This window comes from Danio rerio, chromosome 3 (genome assembly GCF_049306965.1).
Source record: "Danio rerio strain Tuebingen ecotype United States chromosome 3, GRCz12tu, whole genome shotgun sequence".
Taxonomy (NCBI): Eukaryota; Metazoa; Chordata; class Actinopteri; order Cypriniformes; family Danionidae; genus Danio; species Danio rerio.
This window is the reverse complement of record NC_133178.1, coordinates 23,879,749-23,897,884: the sequence shown is the minus strand read 5'-3', so window position 1 is coordinate 23,897,884 and position 18,136 is coordinate 23,879,749. Positions and strand designations below refer to the sequence as shown.

Here is an 18,136-nt window from a genome sequence, read left to right as displayed (position 1 = left end):
TGTAATCTGAACCTAGTGATTCCAATTAAGGAATTTAATTTCCCGTCTCCCAATAGACGTGGACAGTATAACAGGCAGATGGTCACACTGACATTCCTTTATATGCAATAAAAAAGCAGAAGTTTAAAGTTTCTATAAACTATACACAATTTCTGATCATTTCTGACCATTTCCAGGAATGCTTGTAGAGGCTACTTATTTTATAGCCGTGTTCATACACACTTTCAAGATTGTCAAGAAATATTTAATGCAACTCAGTGTTTAATGAGGATATATATATATATATATATATATATATATATATATATATATATATATATATATATATATATATATATATATATATATATATATATATATTTTTTTTTTTTTTTTTTTTTAAATGAAAACTGACAAAATTTTTAATATCATATCCCACACACTTTCATTCATTCAACACATTCATTTACATAATAACCCACTCCATTATTTTGCTTGTTCTGTAAATGAATGTTTGAATTTGAATTAGCTCAGTATTGCTTTATAATCTCATTCATCAGATTTAGGATATCATAGTGTGACATTAATATAATCTAGGCGTCAGGTGGTGTCAGAAGGTTGAAGCTTTCCTTATCGGACGTTGAGAGCTAAAAACTGTCATGTGATGTGCTGTGCGGTGATGATTTTTGTCGTGTTTGTGCTGTGTCTCCTACTAGCAGCACAAAGAATGTATTGAGCGAGCAGTCTTGTGTGCTTCACGTGAGCAAGGTGCTTCTTTTTATTAGGCATTCAGATTATTATGAGTTATGTTTTATTGTGGCTGACTGTGTCCTGATCATGGAAGCTTTGAAAAAGAATAGTACATAAGTAATAATAACTTGACTTCTAGTTAATCATTTGGTATCAGAAGTCCCTTATATGAAAGGCAAAGGTCTCTGGATTACTCTTATTTTACCCAAATTAAAAAAAAATGATCAGGCCTTGATTTTTAATGATTTAATTAGGACAGTAAGGTCTGACTTTGCTTAGACAAAAGGCTTGTCACTTAACAGAAATAATGTACAGTACAGAATATTAAGTCATTGTGCAGTGGAAAAAGAATTTATATTGTGTATTAATATTGTATGAGCTTGGATGTTTCCATACATCCCTGCAATGACTTGCATAACTTCAGAATAAAGTCATCTGGAATGACAAAGAAAGCGTTCTTTCAGGACTTCCAGAGTTAATCAAGATTCTTTGAATTCATCTTCAATGCCTCCTCCTTCATCTTAGCCCAGACACGCTCAATAATGTTCATATCTGCTGACTGGGCTGGCCAATTCTGGAGCACCTTGACCTTTTTTGCTTTCAGGAACTTTGCTGTGGAGGCTGAAGTATGAGAAGGAGCGCTATCCTGCTGAAGAATTTGTCCTCTCATGTGGTTTGTAATGTAATGGGCAGCACAAATGTCTTGATACCTCAGACTGTTGATGTTGCCATCCATTCTGCAGATCTCTTACATGTCTCATACAGAATGTAACCCCAAACCATGATTTTTCCTTCACCAAACTTGACTGATTTCTGTAACAATTTTGTTTTCTTATAGTGTATAAGAAATAATAGAGAGAGAGCGAGAGAGAAAGATACGTTCATAAAATAACAGAAAATGTACTGGCAGTATATTATTATTTAAGGTTTTTGTACAGTAATATATGACACAAACCCTGAAAATATATCACTTTAAGTCCCATAATACAAATTCAAAAACATAAATGGGAGGGGGGGTTAAAACATGAATCACAAAATATGAAAAACTGTTAATTTGTGGATTTTTTTTCACAGTGTAGTAAATGTTGATCTATGAGTGGTAGCCTACTGAGTGCAGAACTTCTCTTTAGTGTTTATCAATTTTCAGGAATGGAGTTCATGGGTTTCTTTAACTTTTGACCACATGGATTTTTTGGTTGGAAGAGGATGTATGACGTCAATCCATCAAGCATTTTTGTGCTTAAAAGATGTCAAATAGATGTGCAGAAATAATGTTTTGTCTAAAACAAAGCAAGAGTTTTTGCTGTTGGTAAAATTCTAGACATCGAACAATAGTCCAAAAAAATCAACCAGACAGATTCCACACAATTGATTTATGTTGTTCCTACACAAATCAATAAAGTTAACTTTACAGATTTAACAAATTTAAGTAGATTGAACATAAAAAATTAAGTTGTTCTAATGAAATCTCTTGGCTTGAACAAGCAACAACAACAAAACATTTTTAATTGGGTACATATTTCCAGTAAGATCTTTTTAAGGGAAAGGGGAAATGTACAGAAGATGTAATTTCACAATATAGATCTGAATGTATTTACAGCATTATGACATCAAATAAACTTCCAAAGTTTCCAGAGTGAGCGTCAAACCCTACTTTAATTTAAACTCTTGACCGCATAGAATTTTTAGTAATAGATTTCTTTGAAAGCACCTTAGCTGGTACTGAAAATTTCCATGAATTTACAAAGTATGCCAATCCATCAAGCAATTTTGTGTTTAAAAGATGTTTAATAGAGGTCCAAAAATGGACGTCTTGTCTAAAACATAGCAAAATTTTTGCTGTTGGTAAAATTCTAAACATCTACTGTAACAATAGTCTAAAATAGTCAACCAGACTTCACATGTACTGCATAGGCATTCATTCCTGTCTGATATTGGTGTTTTGGACTATTGTTTGACGTCTAATAGATTTTTGATATTTGTTTTTTTTTTCTACTAGAAAAGTAAATGGTTACCAGTCTCTAACATTCTTCAAAATATCTTCTTTTGTGTTCAGCAGAAAGAAAAGAAACTAATAGAGGGTTGGAACCACATGAGAAAATAATAATTAAATAATTGTTTTGGGTGAACTATCCATTTATTATGCTATCCTGAAGTAATCATGATTTAGTACAAATAATTGTTTTATTAACATGAAAAAGAAACTGAACTCATACCCATTTAAATCACAGTATAGACTTACTTCTTGCTTCACATTTAGATCAGCACTCACTAGTGGCTATCACTTGAATTTTGAAAAGTATTTTACGAAACAAAGTTTTATTAGCTGAAGTCTTGTGATGCAGCTGGAAAGAACATTTGCTTCACAATGGAGGATTGTAAAAGGGACGATCATTTGCTGAATGTAAACCTTCATGTCTGGCTGCATTCTTTTCCTTTATCATGAAAGGTTCATTTTGAAACCTGCACCCATTAACTTCCATAGTTTTAGTTTTGCATACTAGCCTGGTTACAGGCTTACGGCTTTCTTCAAACTCCCCTTATGTGACACCCATGAAGGTTTAGAACCACTTGACAGTGAGTAAATGAGTATGTTTTTATTTTCTGTGAACTTTCCCTTTAAGTTTACCATGGAGTTTTGAACTCAAAGCCATTGTGCTCCTTTTTTACAATCTCTAGAAGCTGTTTTTCAAATGGGCTATGATAATGATGATATCTGATGGTGCCAGAGAAAGACCTCATGGCCCAGGACCTTCTAAAAATGAGGACCTTTTCCCTGAACGCTTATTTTTATTTAGATATTTATTCCTTTTTAAGGCTGTTCAAAAAGCACCAGTGATACCAAGTTCAGTCATTATAGTGTCTTATCCTGTAATTATTGCCAACTGACTGCTACACTGGTTATTAATACAGATACATACAGAGAACCAATCTCAAACTCAGTATGAACCAGAAGTTACTGCAGACTTTTATTTTAGTAAAAATAAAGTATGTCCCATTGAAAAGGAGTATTGAGTAAGGGGTGGGGTTTATTTTTTATGCACCCCTCCTCTTATCTTGTACTTACAGCAAACTAATGATTGGAGGGGCGTGGCTAAGCATATTTCACTAAAGCCATCAAACACACATCATCAGAGAAGGACTGCCATTCCAGAGCAGAAGCAAATGGTTAGATTTTGATTAAAGACCTGTAGGGTATATTTTACAGATTTAACTCAAAATGACCAGTTTGTCAGAAGAAGAGCCGGAGACAGAGATTCAATTAAAAAGAAAATTTACTGACGATAGTATGCAGTCTCATCAGCAGAAGTCAGCTTCAACACTTGTAAATAAGTTCCTAGGCTGCTCTGTTGCAATCTCAAAACAACAACAAATATTACTCTTACATAACGTTATTAACTGTCATACATATAGGTGTTTGAACCTGATTGGTTGAAAGACAGACTTAGAAATAATCCATGTGCGTGTGTACAACAGGAAGCACTGTGGTGCAGTGGGTAGCGCTGTCGCCTCACAGAAAGAAGGTCGTTAGTTCATGCCCCGGCTGGGCCAGTTTGCATTTCTGTGAGGAGTTTGCATGTTCTCCCCGTGTTCTTATGGGTTTCCTCTTGGTGCACCACAGTCCAAAGACATGCACTATAGGTGAATTGGGTAAGCTAAATTGTCTGTAGTGTATGTCCTGTTCCTCCAGGTTGGGCATTGAGTGTTGGTCTAACGACCCACTTCATGGTGCGGCTAAATATCAACTTCAATATAAATGGCCCTTGGAGTAAGTAAATAAGTAAGTGTGTACAATATCTTAAGCATTCAAACGTCAGACAGCCACTTCAGAGCTGACCCCAGAAAACTAATAGAACCCAGACACAAAGTACAATCTGTTTCTTACCCAAGGCTGAGTATACTTGCAGCAGTCTTATCAAAACTGGTTAAAAAACGCTATAATCTACATTCAAACTGGCAGTTTACATACAAAGGAATTGGCAAATGACTCAGGAAACAGTTGTTTACAATTCTTCAAGAGTCAAGGTCCACTCAATAGGGATCCATTACCTCTGACTTGGCTGGGTATCCTGAGGAAACAAATCATTTGGCATACAGAAAAGCAATCACACACATATTATTCCAGTTTTATCTGAAATGGGATGACACTAAGGTTATCATATAATCCAGGCTCTTAAACATTCAACTTTATTAATAATTATCAAGACATAAGAATTGATATGTGTTACTCCACCCTGGAGCAGACATCCATCAGAAAAACCACAGCATCAGACCTTTTTCAGTGGAACAATGAATTACTTGTTCACCTTAAGATAAAAAAAAAGTGCAGTAGCAAAATAAACAATGTACATTTTTATTTTGATTTTATGCTGGCTTAAAGAAATAACAAGTGAGACTTTAAAAAATCTGTGATCCTCACTGCCTGTTAGATATACGATATGAAGTGGGTCTCAGATCGGACAAGCACTGCATTAAATTCCATTTCCCCCTGCCATGTCTTTAAAATATGACAGTTTATTTTACCCCAATATTTTCAATGGAATTTATGTGCTAACCTGTTGCTACTGACAGCAGCAGTTGTTTCAACGGTCTTTCATCTCGTTTTATGCTTGAACAACTTTGAACGCTTCAGTCTACTGAATGTATTGTAATTACAGTACAACATGGATGCTGTAAAAAATCTTGTGAAATAGTCACATTAAGCTTTCACCAGAAGTTTATCGTTGGCTATGAAACTCTAGCTGAGCAGATTGTTTTGGTCTGATGCTGTGGATTTTCTGATGCATGTCCGCTTCAGGGTGGAGTAACACATAAATATTCTAATGTCTTGATGATTATTAATAAAGTTAAATAAGAGCCTGGATTATATGATTACCTTTGTGTCATCCCATTTTAGAAAGTGTGATAGATTTTTACTGTTTGTTTGTTTGTTTGTTTTATACTACTGTGTTTATATAAAGTGAAGATCACTTGAAGAAATCAAATCTTAAACGTGATGATTTTGTAATGGAAAGACTGCACACCGAAAGCCATCAGGCTGGCTGGCTGAAATGTAAAAGTCTGTGTGCATATACCCCATTTCAATGTGGGTGTCTTTACATTGCATTACTTTTTTGTGTTTCTACTTTTTAACCTTTTTTTCTCTCAGCGTTTTTAAATTAAAATGTTTTGTTTTACATTAAAATTGTATTTGCTTATACTCATTTAGTACATAATCCTTAAAAAATACGAATGGCCAAAATGATGAACTTGTTTCAATAACCCCGGAAGTCGCGTTCTTGTCACTTTCCGTCTTCTTCCGGAGCGGCGTTGCTCGACCCTGCACTGAACGCTGATATTTCGCCACCTTTGGCAAGCTAATCGTCCATTTCAGTCTTATACAACAGTGAGTAAAAAGTTTTACTGCTTCTGGACTTGCGTTTGTAAAGCGTTTTAGACCTCGAGGATTGTGATTGTTGTCACATTAAGAAAGTTAAAGAAGGTCACTGCAGATGAAGCTAGCTAACGGTAGCACGCAAATAACTGCAGCTCTCTTCACAAGCGTCTCATTTTCATACATATTTGCCTGCAATGCTTGACATGTCGCGTGTTGATAGTATACAAACGAGTGTGTTTGTTTTCATTTTGATTTACAATCCTTAATACAAGAGACTCAATCCACTGGAAACATGTCGTAATGGTTATAAAGACGATAGCTTCTTTATTTGAGGTTATTGTATTTACTTTGGCATCAGTCAAGGCATATACGGCGGAAACAGCAGTATTTGTGTTACAGAATGATTATACATACATCTCTTACTGTGATATTTAACATGTAATCGAAGGGTCAATTAACTGAGAGTGTGGTCAGGAAGTGGCACGTGCCAGCACTAGGCTGGGTTTTTTGTGTTTGTTTTGAAAGGACAGATTGTGGACTGGGTTTGTTTAAAGAAGAGAACTGAATTGTGGTTTGGTTGTCAGATGATTATTGAATATGCATTATGACAGCAAAACCACAGCATGTTTGTGTGTCCCTGACCTGTTGTCATAAAGAGTAGGGTGATATTCAAGCGATAGTTTACTCAATAATGAGAATTGTGTCTTTATATACCCACCCTTTGTTTGTTACAAACCTTTTTGAATTTCTTTCTTCAGTTGAGCATAAAAATATATTTAAGAATATTTGTAGCCTGCCATTGGCTTCCTTGGTATTTATTTTTCTTCTTTGAATCCAAGTGGCTACCAACATTGCTTCAAATATTTTATTTTGCCTTCATGAAAATGAACTCATAAAGGTTTAGAACCACTTGAGGGTAGACATGGGTCTATAACCAGGTTTACTAGGGTTTGGAAAAGTAATGGTTTTAATACAGCAAAAATGTTGTGTTATAACGTCTAAGGTAGTATATGTAAGTTTTTGTTGTGTTGTCAAAGGTCATTTAATTTTATTTGTTTAGGGCAACAGTATCTCCAGCAGCAAAGGAGCATCCACATCAAGAGCTACTGGTCAGCCATGAGAACAAACATCTGAAAAACAAATCACTTAATCACCAACATCCTGTAGATCAGGGGTTCATTCTTCTTATGTGAATTACTCAGTTAGTTGGATTTGGTTATTGACGATTTGACACGATCCAGGAGTTTCGTTCTTCAAAACTCATCTGAGAGTTGTTGTCATAGCAACAGTTCTTGTAGCTCAAACCTACTCGGGAGCTGGCTCATTTCATATAAGCAGGATTAGATTGACTCATTTCAAGCAAAGGTAATACTGAAAATATGTACTAAATGCTGATATTTTCTTACAGTTGTAACCTATAGATTATATACACTTGGTAAAATAGTTAAAAAAAATTATATATACACATTTATACTTTATAATAATTAACATAATTTATTACTTAATAATTAATCATATTTATGTTTATTTACATATAATATAAAAAAATAAATAAAACTTATGCAATCTGCACTCCGAAATAAAAGTAAAAAAAAGGGTGGTTCTCTCTAAGGGGATCAAAGAGAACATTTATTAATGTGTATTTTTAATAAGGTACTGATCCAGCTTTAGTAGCTACAACTTCTGTATGATAATAGACATGCTCAATATTCAACAGTTTTTTTTTTTATAAAGGAATAATAATTTTTTGACAGCTAATTTGCTGTGGCGTGATTTGATGCTTTGCAAAAGTTTCAGAAACTCAAAATACTTTTTTGATGCAAAATAATTAAAATTCCTTGGGCCGATTAGGAAATTAAAATAGGATCTGCCAAATCATCTTAGATCAGTGGTTCTCAAACTGTGCTACGTGAATCAGTCATATTTACATGCTACATATATTTAAACAATTATCAAAAGTGATTTTTATATGAATATGATGACATATAGCAAATATTTATGAGGTCCAGGCAACATTTTCAGATGTTGATGAGTAGACTACTGTATGTTAATACTTTACATTTAAAGGGCCATGACACCACCCACTTTCGGTTCAGGTCCACCTCAGAATTTTTTCAAAAGATGCATCATAATGGGCGTGGAGCTTCGTGAGCAAAGGGCAGGAGTGGGCGTGGCCAGCAGAGCAGGGGAGAAGGAGGGGAGCGAACAACTGTTGTCAGTCAGTTGGGTTTACAAAATGAGACACAAACCATGAAACCCATGATTTTATAGTTTACAAAGTTAAAATGCAAATAAATAAACAGTAATTTAATATCCTGCTACATTTGTCATTTGTAATTTCATATACACACAACCACAATTTATATCATTATTAAGATAATCATGTTCATATAAACGCTATAAATGAGGACTTTTCCCTCAATCCCCGGGTCTGAATATAGACAAAGTGCAGCAGGTCTCTGCCCTGTCTATTTTAACCTTTAGTCCTGCTGGTAATCTAGAGGATTTAGGCAAACACAGCAGCACGGTGATGTGTCTAAATGTGAACAAACTCCTGATAAATAACAAAGTCTGCCATCCTCCAATTCTTGTACTGCTCTCCCGACAGAAATGCTTGCTGCACAAACAGAGCTTTGCTGTATCGGTCCTGACAGCATCGCACGGAAAAACAAGCAACTAACCCCATGGATCATGGAAACAAACACATACGATCCTTCATGAACGACTAAATACTGTGTACCGTGGGTCTGTGGACGCATCTCACCAAGTCATTAACGTAGGATCTCTCACTCAAAGCTTGTCAGAAGTTGGCACTGGCCGCTCTGCTTTGCCTTCGGAAAACTCTCATGATTAATTAAGAAGTCGATTCTTCTCATAGGATGAGACAACTCTGTTATGAAGAATAACGAGAAACCGACGTGTCATCTTTGCACTTGCAGTTTTGCTATACGTCGCTGATTTTGATCCCGCCCCAAAAATCATTTTAAACCCGGAAGATGAAATTAGCTGACAAAAGCTCAAAATTATCCAGTTTTCACCACAATTAGAGCTAACAGATGCTAACATTGTCTTGAATTATGCTAAACACACACGAATCTGTTAAAATCTCAAAAAAAGTACTCAAGGGTTTTGTGAACCTACTGTATTTCAATACTGCGCATTATGGTGGTACTTGGAGAGATTTTTTTTTCAGAGGTGGTACCTGATGAAAAAAGTTTGAGAACCACTGTCTTAGATCATTTAAGAAAGGTACAAAGAACGGACGTTTTTGATACCAATGAAAACAGCAAAAGTCAATGATTCATTCTAATTATTTAGCCTGACATGTTTACTGCTTCAAAATATTAGAAATGTTTCTTAAAATAAAATAAAATATAATATGTTCAATGGGGTAAAAAGTTGCTGTTTTTTTTTTTTACCCAAAAAAAGAACATATTTTAGATTACGAATCACAATACTGTGAAACCATGATATTTTTATCCAAGGTTATCATACCATCAGAACCTTATACTGGCCCGTGTCTACTTAAGGGTTAATGTATGCTTAGAAAATGTAATTTTTTTGATGAACTATTCCTTATGTGTTGATTTTCTTTTTCTCCAGCGTGTGAGTTGCGTGTCTTTGGCCACTCTGAGCTCTCCCTGATGGGCGGCTGGTCCCGCAGTGCTGTGCTGCAGCTGTACCGAGCTCTGCTCCGTGCAGGCCAACATCTACAGTACACTGACCGAGACTACTACCGGCGTGTAGTGACCCGAGAGTTCAGGCGCTGTCAGACCCTCAGCGCCCCGGCAGAGAGGGAGGACGCGCTCAAGAGAGGCCAGTTCTTCCTCAACAGCGGCCTGGGAGATTTGGTGTAGAACAACTGGGCCATCTGCATCAAGACACTGGTTGGTAAGATCAGGTTTTTATATTTGAGATGGTTGTTACGAAATAGCTATTAAAATATTTATATTAAGCTAATATATATATATATATATATATATATATATATATATATATATATATATATATATATATATATATATATATATATATATATTATATATATATATATATATATATATATATATATATATATATATATATATATATATATTTATATATATATATATATATATATATATATATATATTTATATATATATATATATATATATATATTTATATATATATATATATATATATATATATATATATATATATATATATTTATATATATTTATATATATATATATATATATTTATATATATATATATATATATATATATATATATATATTTATATATATATATATATATATATATATATATATATATATATATATATATATATATATATATATATATTCATTCATTTATTCAGATTAAATAGTTAATTCCTCCTAGTCGGTATTCTAATAAATGAGGTTTTAGATGGGAGTCTTAAAAATACTTTAAGTCAAATATAAAATAGCGTTATGTTGGATTTAGTGTTTATATATATTCATGTTAAAGCTACAGCTGTTATTCAGTTAGAAGCACTTATTAACTTTTGATTTGTTTAATTTAAGGACAAAGCTGTAGGTATATTTGATTATTTCCCATATTTCTATAATATTTGCTGTAAAAGCACTCATTTGTTTAAGGGTAAAAGGTTAAATAAAATACTATTTAATATATTAGATTTTTTTCAGCTAGAACTTTGCAACCATAAAACCCCTTTTGTTCAGTCCTACTTATCGAAGTCTTTTGTCTAATAACACCACAATTTGTTACCAGAACTGAACTGTCCCGTGATCAACATGATGTGATCTTTGAGTGAACTGCATCTAAGCTCTGAATGTTATGGAGCTTCCAGTTAATGAGAAAATTTGATGTCATCATCTTATCCTATCTTCTTGCTCCTCAAGGAGGGTAAAGATCGATGGCAGGAGTGAACGGGGATCGCAAGGGGAAGAAAGATGACAATGGGCTGGGCACAGCGATCGACTTTGTGCTCTCTAATGCAAAGCTGGTGCTGGGAGTGGGGGGAGCTGCCATGCTGGGCATCGCCACACTCGCCGTTAAAAGAGTGAGTACAAGAACGCAATTCTATAAACACCTAAATAAAATCTCCCATGATTGTGGAAGGGCTTTTATTAATTCTACACAGCGAAACATCTTGAAAATTATGCAAATTGTATTAGGTGCATGCTTATGTCAATATTGTTATCTGTCCCTGATAAATTTAGGTTAGTCTTAACACATTCTTCAAGCATCACATTTCAGGCTGTATTCTTTATGAATGTGGCATGATGTAATGCTTTTTTTCTGAGGTTGTTTTTGAACATTTATAGCTACACATGCGGTACTTTTTCATAATATAAAGGTTTAAAAGTAAGTTTTAAGGTTCAACTGTTAAAAGTAAGCCATTTATATTTAAAATAAAATAAAAATAAAAAAACATGTTTACAAATAAAAAAACATGAATTGCTTCAAAATGAAAAAATAAGCTACAATCTTAAGTTGGGTTCAGTAATATATTTCTGTCCTGCAGCATTAAATTAACAGTGGCTTTTACATTGTTTACATGTAAGCTTATTATTGAACCTCCTTTTAAGAAATACTTTGTTACTAGTGCTGAACTACATTTTAGAAATATACTTGAAATATTGATGTAGAATTTATTGTGATTACTCTCAGATGTACGATCGAGCTCTCAGTGCCCCATCCAGTCCCACAAAAGCAGACCCATCAGGACGGAGAAGCTGGGAGGAGCCGAGCTGGTTGGGGTCATCTCCACGCACACTGAACCATGACATGAAACAAAATGTCAGTCGCTCATTGCAGACACTGCCCACCTCCTCCAGCTCTTTCAAGCCAGGTAATGAATCTCTGCTGCCTCGCTGAAACAACATCCTGTGCTTTTGTATGAGACTGCCATAATGGACCCTTTTCACATTTCTGGGTTTCTCAGTAGCGGAAGTCGTCATAGTTGGGGAAAACTTAGAGCGCAGTGAATGGGAGAATACAAAAAAAAAAGTACAATCTTAATTACTCATATAACAAAATAAAAATCCACAATAGTGTTAAAACGACTTTTAGAAAAAGGAAAAAAAATTGTGTGAGACTGAAAACGGCAGCCAAAGGAGAGAATAACGTCAAATGTACTGTCCTGCTCCAAAGACGCTGCATTAGAAATGCCTCACACAAGCGGTAATTTGTTTTTTGTAATTTGAAGCAAAGACAATATGCTACATACGTAAATACATATAAATGTTCATACGTTTTTAAAAAAAAAAATCTAAATATTAAAAACATTCAAGTATTTGAGATGCTGAAGACCGTTAAACACATCATAACAGGATTGTGAAAAGGGTTAATACAACATGTGCATTTCCACTCCCTGATGTCCCCACTGCTCTTTATTGTCAATTTAATGCTGTTTGATTTTATATTATAGAAATAAGGGTTTTCCTATTTTTGACATTTTATATTTTGTTTCTCTCCTTGCAAAAAAAATATTGATTTATTATTATTATTATTTTTAATCCTGGGCTATTGGTTTCTTCTTAGTTGATCCTATCCTAACCTGCATCTTTATTGTTTATCAGGCTTGTTCATGTTGGAGTGTCTGCTCTACTTTCTCAGTGGGTATTTAAACCCTTCCTTAACTAACCCACTGTAGGTTTCTGTAGCCCCTTTTTGTTTTGATCAATATGGAAATACATAATCATTTTGACTAGTTGGTAAGTCATCTGAGAGATTAGTCAGTAGCTATGGTTCCATCCACCTGTTTGTATGCATATTTTAGGATATCACATTTTAAAAAATTATGGAAAAAACGCCAAGATATGCATAAACGTATACACAACTGAGTAGGATAAACTTTTTATCTAAGAAAAACAATGTGCCATACACTAGGATGGTAATACATTTACAGAATATATTCCAGCATGTGCATAAGTCATGTGATTTTGTTATAAGAGATCATGTGATGATAAAAATGGGTGTGATAGGACAGATTGACCACATTATAAAACACCATTTTAAAATTCTATACCCTAAGTCGGTCATGAAAGTGTTCGATATTATTACATCCAGAACTGTCTTGAGCTCCTATGCGGCCAGAGAACGGTCTCACACCTCCAAAAGCTACTGCGTATTCCTTGCATGTTGGCTTTGTGTTCTAAGGCACAAATAATTTATTTGGCACTAGTTTTTCAGGAAGCGACGATTTTTAACTTTTTGACTCACTGCATGGAGTCTTTTGTATGATATTCTAGTTTTGCACAAATCTAATTTGGATCTTTGGATGGAAACATAGCTAGTGTCAGATAAACACTGACAATTTTCTTATCAACTTCTCTCCTCCATAGTGCAGGACTCTGTATGTGTCTGGAGAACTAAACTTAGTTTTAGACTGAGCTTTAGGTGTATGAATGTGTAAATCTTTCACATCAACAAAATAATCTAATTACATTTGTCTTTGGCTGTATTAGATTCTTTGCATCGTGGTTTGGCTCGTGGTGGTCGTCCTGCTAAGGCTGAGCTCCAGAGGGCACGGCTGCGTCTCTCTCTGCAGGAACACCTCTGGGCCTTCTTTCATGAGCGAGTGACGATCCCCTCAGAAGAGCAGTCAGTCGCCCGTCGTGCTGCGTTGGACATCTGTGCAGAGCTCAGAGTCTTTCTCCATGCCAAATTACCTGATATGCCCCTACGAGAAATGTACCTGAGTGGCAGTCTGTACGATGACCTCCAGGTGAGAACCAGAGTGAACCATTTAGAGGGTGTTGTTTCATCATAAACAAAAGTTATGTTAAAAGTTATTTTTGTTCACCCAAAAATGTACTAATCCTAAGTCAGTAGTAGGTGAATTCATTATATTTAAAGAAGATATTTAGCTGAAACTGTACTTTGTGATTCACAAAATGTGGTTCGTGAAACAAGTAAAGAAACAAAAAATACCAGTGGCTCCTGATTATACATACTCACCGGCCACTGTATTAGGTACACCTGTCAACTGCAATTGTCCAAATTTCTATTCAGCCAATCACATAGCAGCAACTCAATGCATTTAAGCATGTAGACATGGTCAAGATAATCTGCTGCAGTTAATATCGAGCATCAGAATGGGAAAGAAAAGTGATTTAAGTGACTTGGAACAAGGCATGGTTGTTGGTGCCAGACAGGCAGGTCTGAGTATTTCAGAAACTGCGGATCTACTGGAATTTTCATGCACAACCATCACTAGGGTTACAGAGAATGGTCCTAAAAAGAGAAAATATCCGGTGAGCGGCAGTTTTGTGGGTGCAAATGCCTTGTTGATGCCACAGGTCAGAGGAGAATGGCCAGACTGGTTCCAGCTGCTGGAAATACAACTGTAACTCAAATAACCACTCGTTACAACTGAGGTATGCAGAACACGACCACCCTTGAGGCAGATGGGCTACAGTAGCAGAAGACCACACTGGGTGCCGCTCCTGTCAGCGAAGAACAGGAAACTGAGGTTACAATTCACAGTGGTTCACCAAAATTGGACAATAGAAGATTGGAAAAACGTTGCCTGATGTAATGAGTCTCAATTTCTGCTGCAACATTCGGATGGTAGGGTCAGTTTTTAGCATCAACAACATGAAAAGCATGGATCCATCCTGTCTTGTATCAACAATTCAGGCTGGTAGTGGTGGTGGCGGCGTAATGGTGTGGGGAAAATTCCCTGCCACACCCATTAGTATTAATTGAGCATTGCGTCAACGCCACAGCCTACCTGAGTATTGTTACTGACCATGTCCATCCCTTTATGACCACAGTCGACCCATCTTCTGATAGCTACTTCCAGCAGGATAACGCGCCATGTTACAAAGTGTGAATCATCTGGTTTCTTAAACATGACAATGAGTTCACTGTACTCAAAAGGCCTCCACAGTCACCAGAGCTCAATCCAATAGAGCACCTTTGGGATGTGGTGGAACGAGAGATTCACATCATGGATGTGCAGTCAACAAATCGGCAGCAACTGTGTGATGCCATCATGTCAATATGGACCCAAATCTCAGAGGAATATTTCCAGTACCTTGTTGAGTCTATGCCACAAAGGATTAAAATCAGTTCCGAAAGAAAAAGGGGGTTCAAACCAGAACAAGTAAGGTGTACCCAATTAGTGGTCATTGAGTGTATGTCTTATCAAGAAAATAATCAGTCAGCATTTATTTGAAATCTATTAAAACAAGTTTTTGCTTTTACTTTGAATCAATGTAATGCATTCCTCTAAAAAAGAAATTATTGATTGGAAGTGTAATTCATCCATCAGTCATTTTCATTTCATTAATTTTCTACATCTTACATTTTTAGGTAGTGACTGCTGATCATGCCCAGCTCATGGTTCCCCTGATCCTGGAGAAGAATCTCTGGTCGTCGATTCCTGGCGAGGACACCATCATGAATATTCCTGGCTTCTCGTTGGTTCGGCGTGAAAACCTGGAGTACTTTCCCCGAGGTAGCAGCTACTGGGACCGTTGCATGGTGGGTGGCTACCTTTCCCCAAAGAGCGTTCTAGAAGTCTTCGAGAAGCTCGTCGCGGGTTCCATCAATTGGCCCGCCATCGGTAGTGTTTTAGATTACGTCATTCGTCCTGTGGTTCCATCGGAAACGCTCACTCTAGAAGTGCAGTACGAAACGGACCGCCGGCTGTATGTGGACTTCCTCCCATTGCTTGTCATGGAGGATGGCGTATCGTTGATCGCCAAACCGCATCGATTGGCTGCAGAAAGACACGAAAACCTGTGGCGGCAGAGCTTTCGCGTGGCAGAAACGGCAAAGTTGCGCGCACTTGATCAGGAAGACGCCGGGTGCCGTTCGGTGTGTCTTAAAATCCTTAAAGCCGTGTGTAAACTGAATCCAGCGCTGGCCAGGTTGAACGCAAGCCAGCTCACGAATGCAATCCTTCTCCTGAGTGACCAGGAGGGCGATTGGACTCAAGAGGCGCTCGCCGACCGTTTCATGCAGCTTCTTCGTGCGCTAGTGGGACATTTAGAGGCTGGGAGGATGCCTTGCACCTTAAATCTAAAAGTCAATCTGTTGTGCGAGTTAACACCGCAGGAAATAGATGAACTGGGATACACACTCTACTGCGCGCTGTCTGATCCTGAGAGCCTTTTGAGAACTGTTTAATCAATGCATGCACACACACACACACTACCACTGTTTCCACGCAAGCTGATACACAATCCAAAATAATTCTTATGTCACGTCATTTTCACACTTTTATATTTTTCAATTATACCATGGTTAATTGTCTTCAGGTAAATCTGTCTATTTTTTACAGCATGGCAAATCTCATTTAGGAGTTTTAGGCTTTGCTGATTCACACTTCAGTGTCATGAAGATTATATATTTATCTAGTGGAGGATCAGATTATCATTTTAGTGATCCCTATGTGATATTTTTTTATAAATTCATGCATCGTCTTCTCTTGTTTCAATTTTTACCAAAAATGCAAAGGGTTTCAGTGGAGGTCATTTCACTTATGTCTGATTTATAAAATGTTGATTTGAGGTATTATGGTTTGGTGTTTTGTCAGATTTAGTTCCTGTTTTCATTAAAATGCTTTCATATTGAGTGATTTCAGAGTAATATATACATGTTTAACACAGGAAGCAGGTCTAGGTTATTCAGATAGTAGGTTTCTTTGTTTTTTTTTATGACTTTCCAGTCACTTTTCATGAACAGAAATGACAATGTTGCATAATAGATTATTATTTTTAATAACATTTTTGAAGTATGAAGTTAAGGAACACTATTTAAAATGAGTACAATTGTCCAAATATTTTCCACTTAGTTTCTGTTCACTATTTAAAATGAACTACAAATTACTGTATAATTTAATTTAAAACAATGTTCATTTGCTCCTGTGCTCTTCTCACCCCATTTTGTGCCATTTAAAACATGTTCATTACCTGTAAGCAGCTGTGTTATGTCAGAGTGATATGTAAAGATTATTTGTCAGTAATGTAGCATACATTGATTATATTTAGCTACGTTCTATGAATTATCTTTCAAATCTGCTAAAAAATGTTCCGTGGGATGTGTGATGTTATTAAAATGATTAAAACAGGCGATTAAATACTGCTGAAATCAGGTGTCCCTTATCAAAGAGCTGATTTGTTGTATTAAAGCTGTCTAATGAACCAAGACAAACCTGCAGACGTTTTTTAAAAGGATATTTCACCCAAAAATTAAAACTGATACTTTTGCTCAAACTCAAAATATTCTAAACCTTATAGCTGCTGTGTAAAACAAAAGATATTTTGGAGAATGTTCGTGAACTAAACAATTGATAATAACCGGTGGTCTTAAGTCAGTGGCTCCCATCAACCACTTGGTTACCAGCATTGTTCGAAATATCTTTGAAAGAAGCTCATACATGTTTGTATGGGACAAAAGCAGTGTAAAATGATATCTGAGTTAACTGTTTTTGAACAAACGGTCCTTTTAAATCTAGAATTTAAATATTTTGGGAAAAATCTTGGTTTTCTGAAGCCGTGTGGATTATAAGGAATGTTTGGAAGAACAGAAAGGTATTGTGTGCAAAAATTCATAGAGATCTTTTAGTATTTTTGTACCGATTGTACAGATATAACCAAAAACAGGCGTGAAACTATTTATGTATATCTTCTGATCGTACCTTTATGTGCTTGTAGAGTCATTTGATTGAACAAAAATATAAAACAGGCAACGTCCGCGTTAGGAAATGCCAAAACTCGCAGGAGATCATGTGTTCATGTACCGAAGCGTTTCATTTGCTTGCGTAACACTTGTGTGATGTAGCAGATGCACATTTACCTAGCGAATGATGCGAGCGAGCAGCACCGGATCCAAAGTAGATCTGCAGTTCAGCTTGGCCTAGTGCTGTGTGCATGTGACGCTTGTGTTACTTGTTTCATCATTTCCTGTCTGGTGGATTTTATTTTTATTAAACAGCACTTTGTATTGGTTGTCATGTAAGAGTGTTTTGTGCCTCTGGTCTCTGTAATACAGAGCAAAGGATGAAAATAAAATAGAATGGTGTGAA

The 18,136-nt window shown here is 35.9% G+C and overlaps 1 protein-coding gene across 2 annotated transcripts; it reads left to right on the top strand.

The window, feature by feature from the left end:
* Positions 1-6,013: 6,013 nt before the first annotated feature.
* On the top strand, positions 6,014-18,136 carry mief1 (mitochondrial elongation factor 1). Of its 2 annotated transcripts, none has more exons than XM_005171586.4 (6): positions 6,014-6,115; positions 9,710-9,993; positions 10,995-11,155; positions 11,767-11,947; positions 13,566-13,825; positions 15,418-18,136. In XM_005171586.4, the coding sequence occupies exons 3-6, from the start codon at positions 11,009-11,011 to the stop codon at positions 16,234-16,236; spliced, it is 1,407 nt and encodes a 468-aa protein (XP_005171643.1). In that variant the 5' UTR covers positions 6,014-6,115; positions 9,710-9,993; positions 10,995-11,008; the 3' UTR covers positions 16,237-18,136.

Bases quoted from the DNA above. Each gene is read 5' to 3' on its own strand.
- mief1 (XM_005171586.4), top strand. From the start codon at position 11,009: ATGGCAGGAGTGAACGGGGATCGCAAGGGGAAGAAAGATGACAATGGG. The intron at 11,948-13,565 runs GTAATGAATCTC...TGGCTGTATTAG, and splicing joins CTCCAGCTCTTTCAAGCCAG to ATTCTTTGCATCGTGGTTTG. The intron at 13,826-15,417 runs GTGAGAACCAGA...TTACATTTTTAG, and splicing joins GTCTGTACGATGACCTCCAG to GTAGTGACTGCTGATCATGC.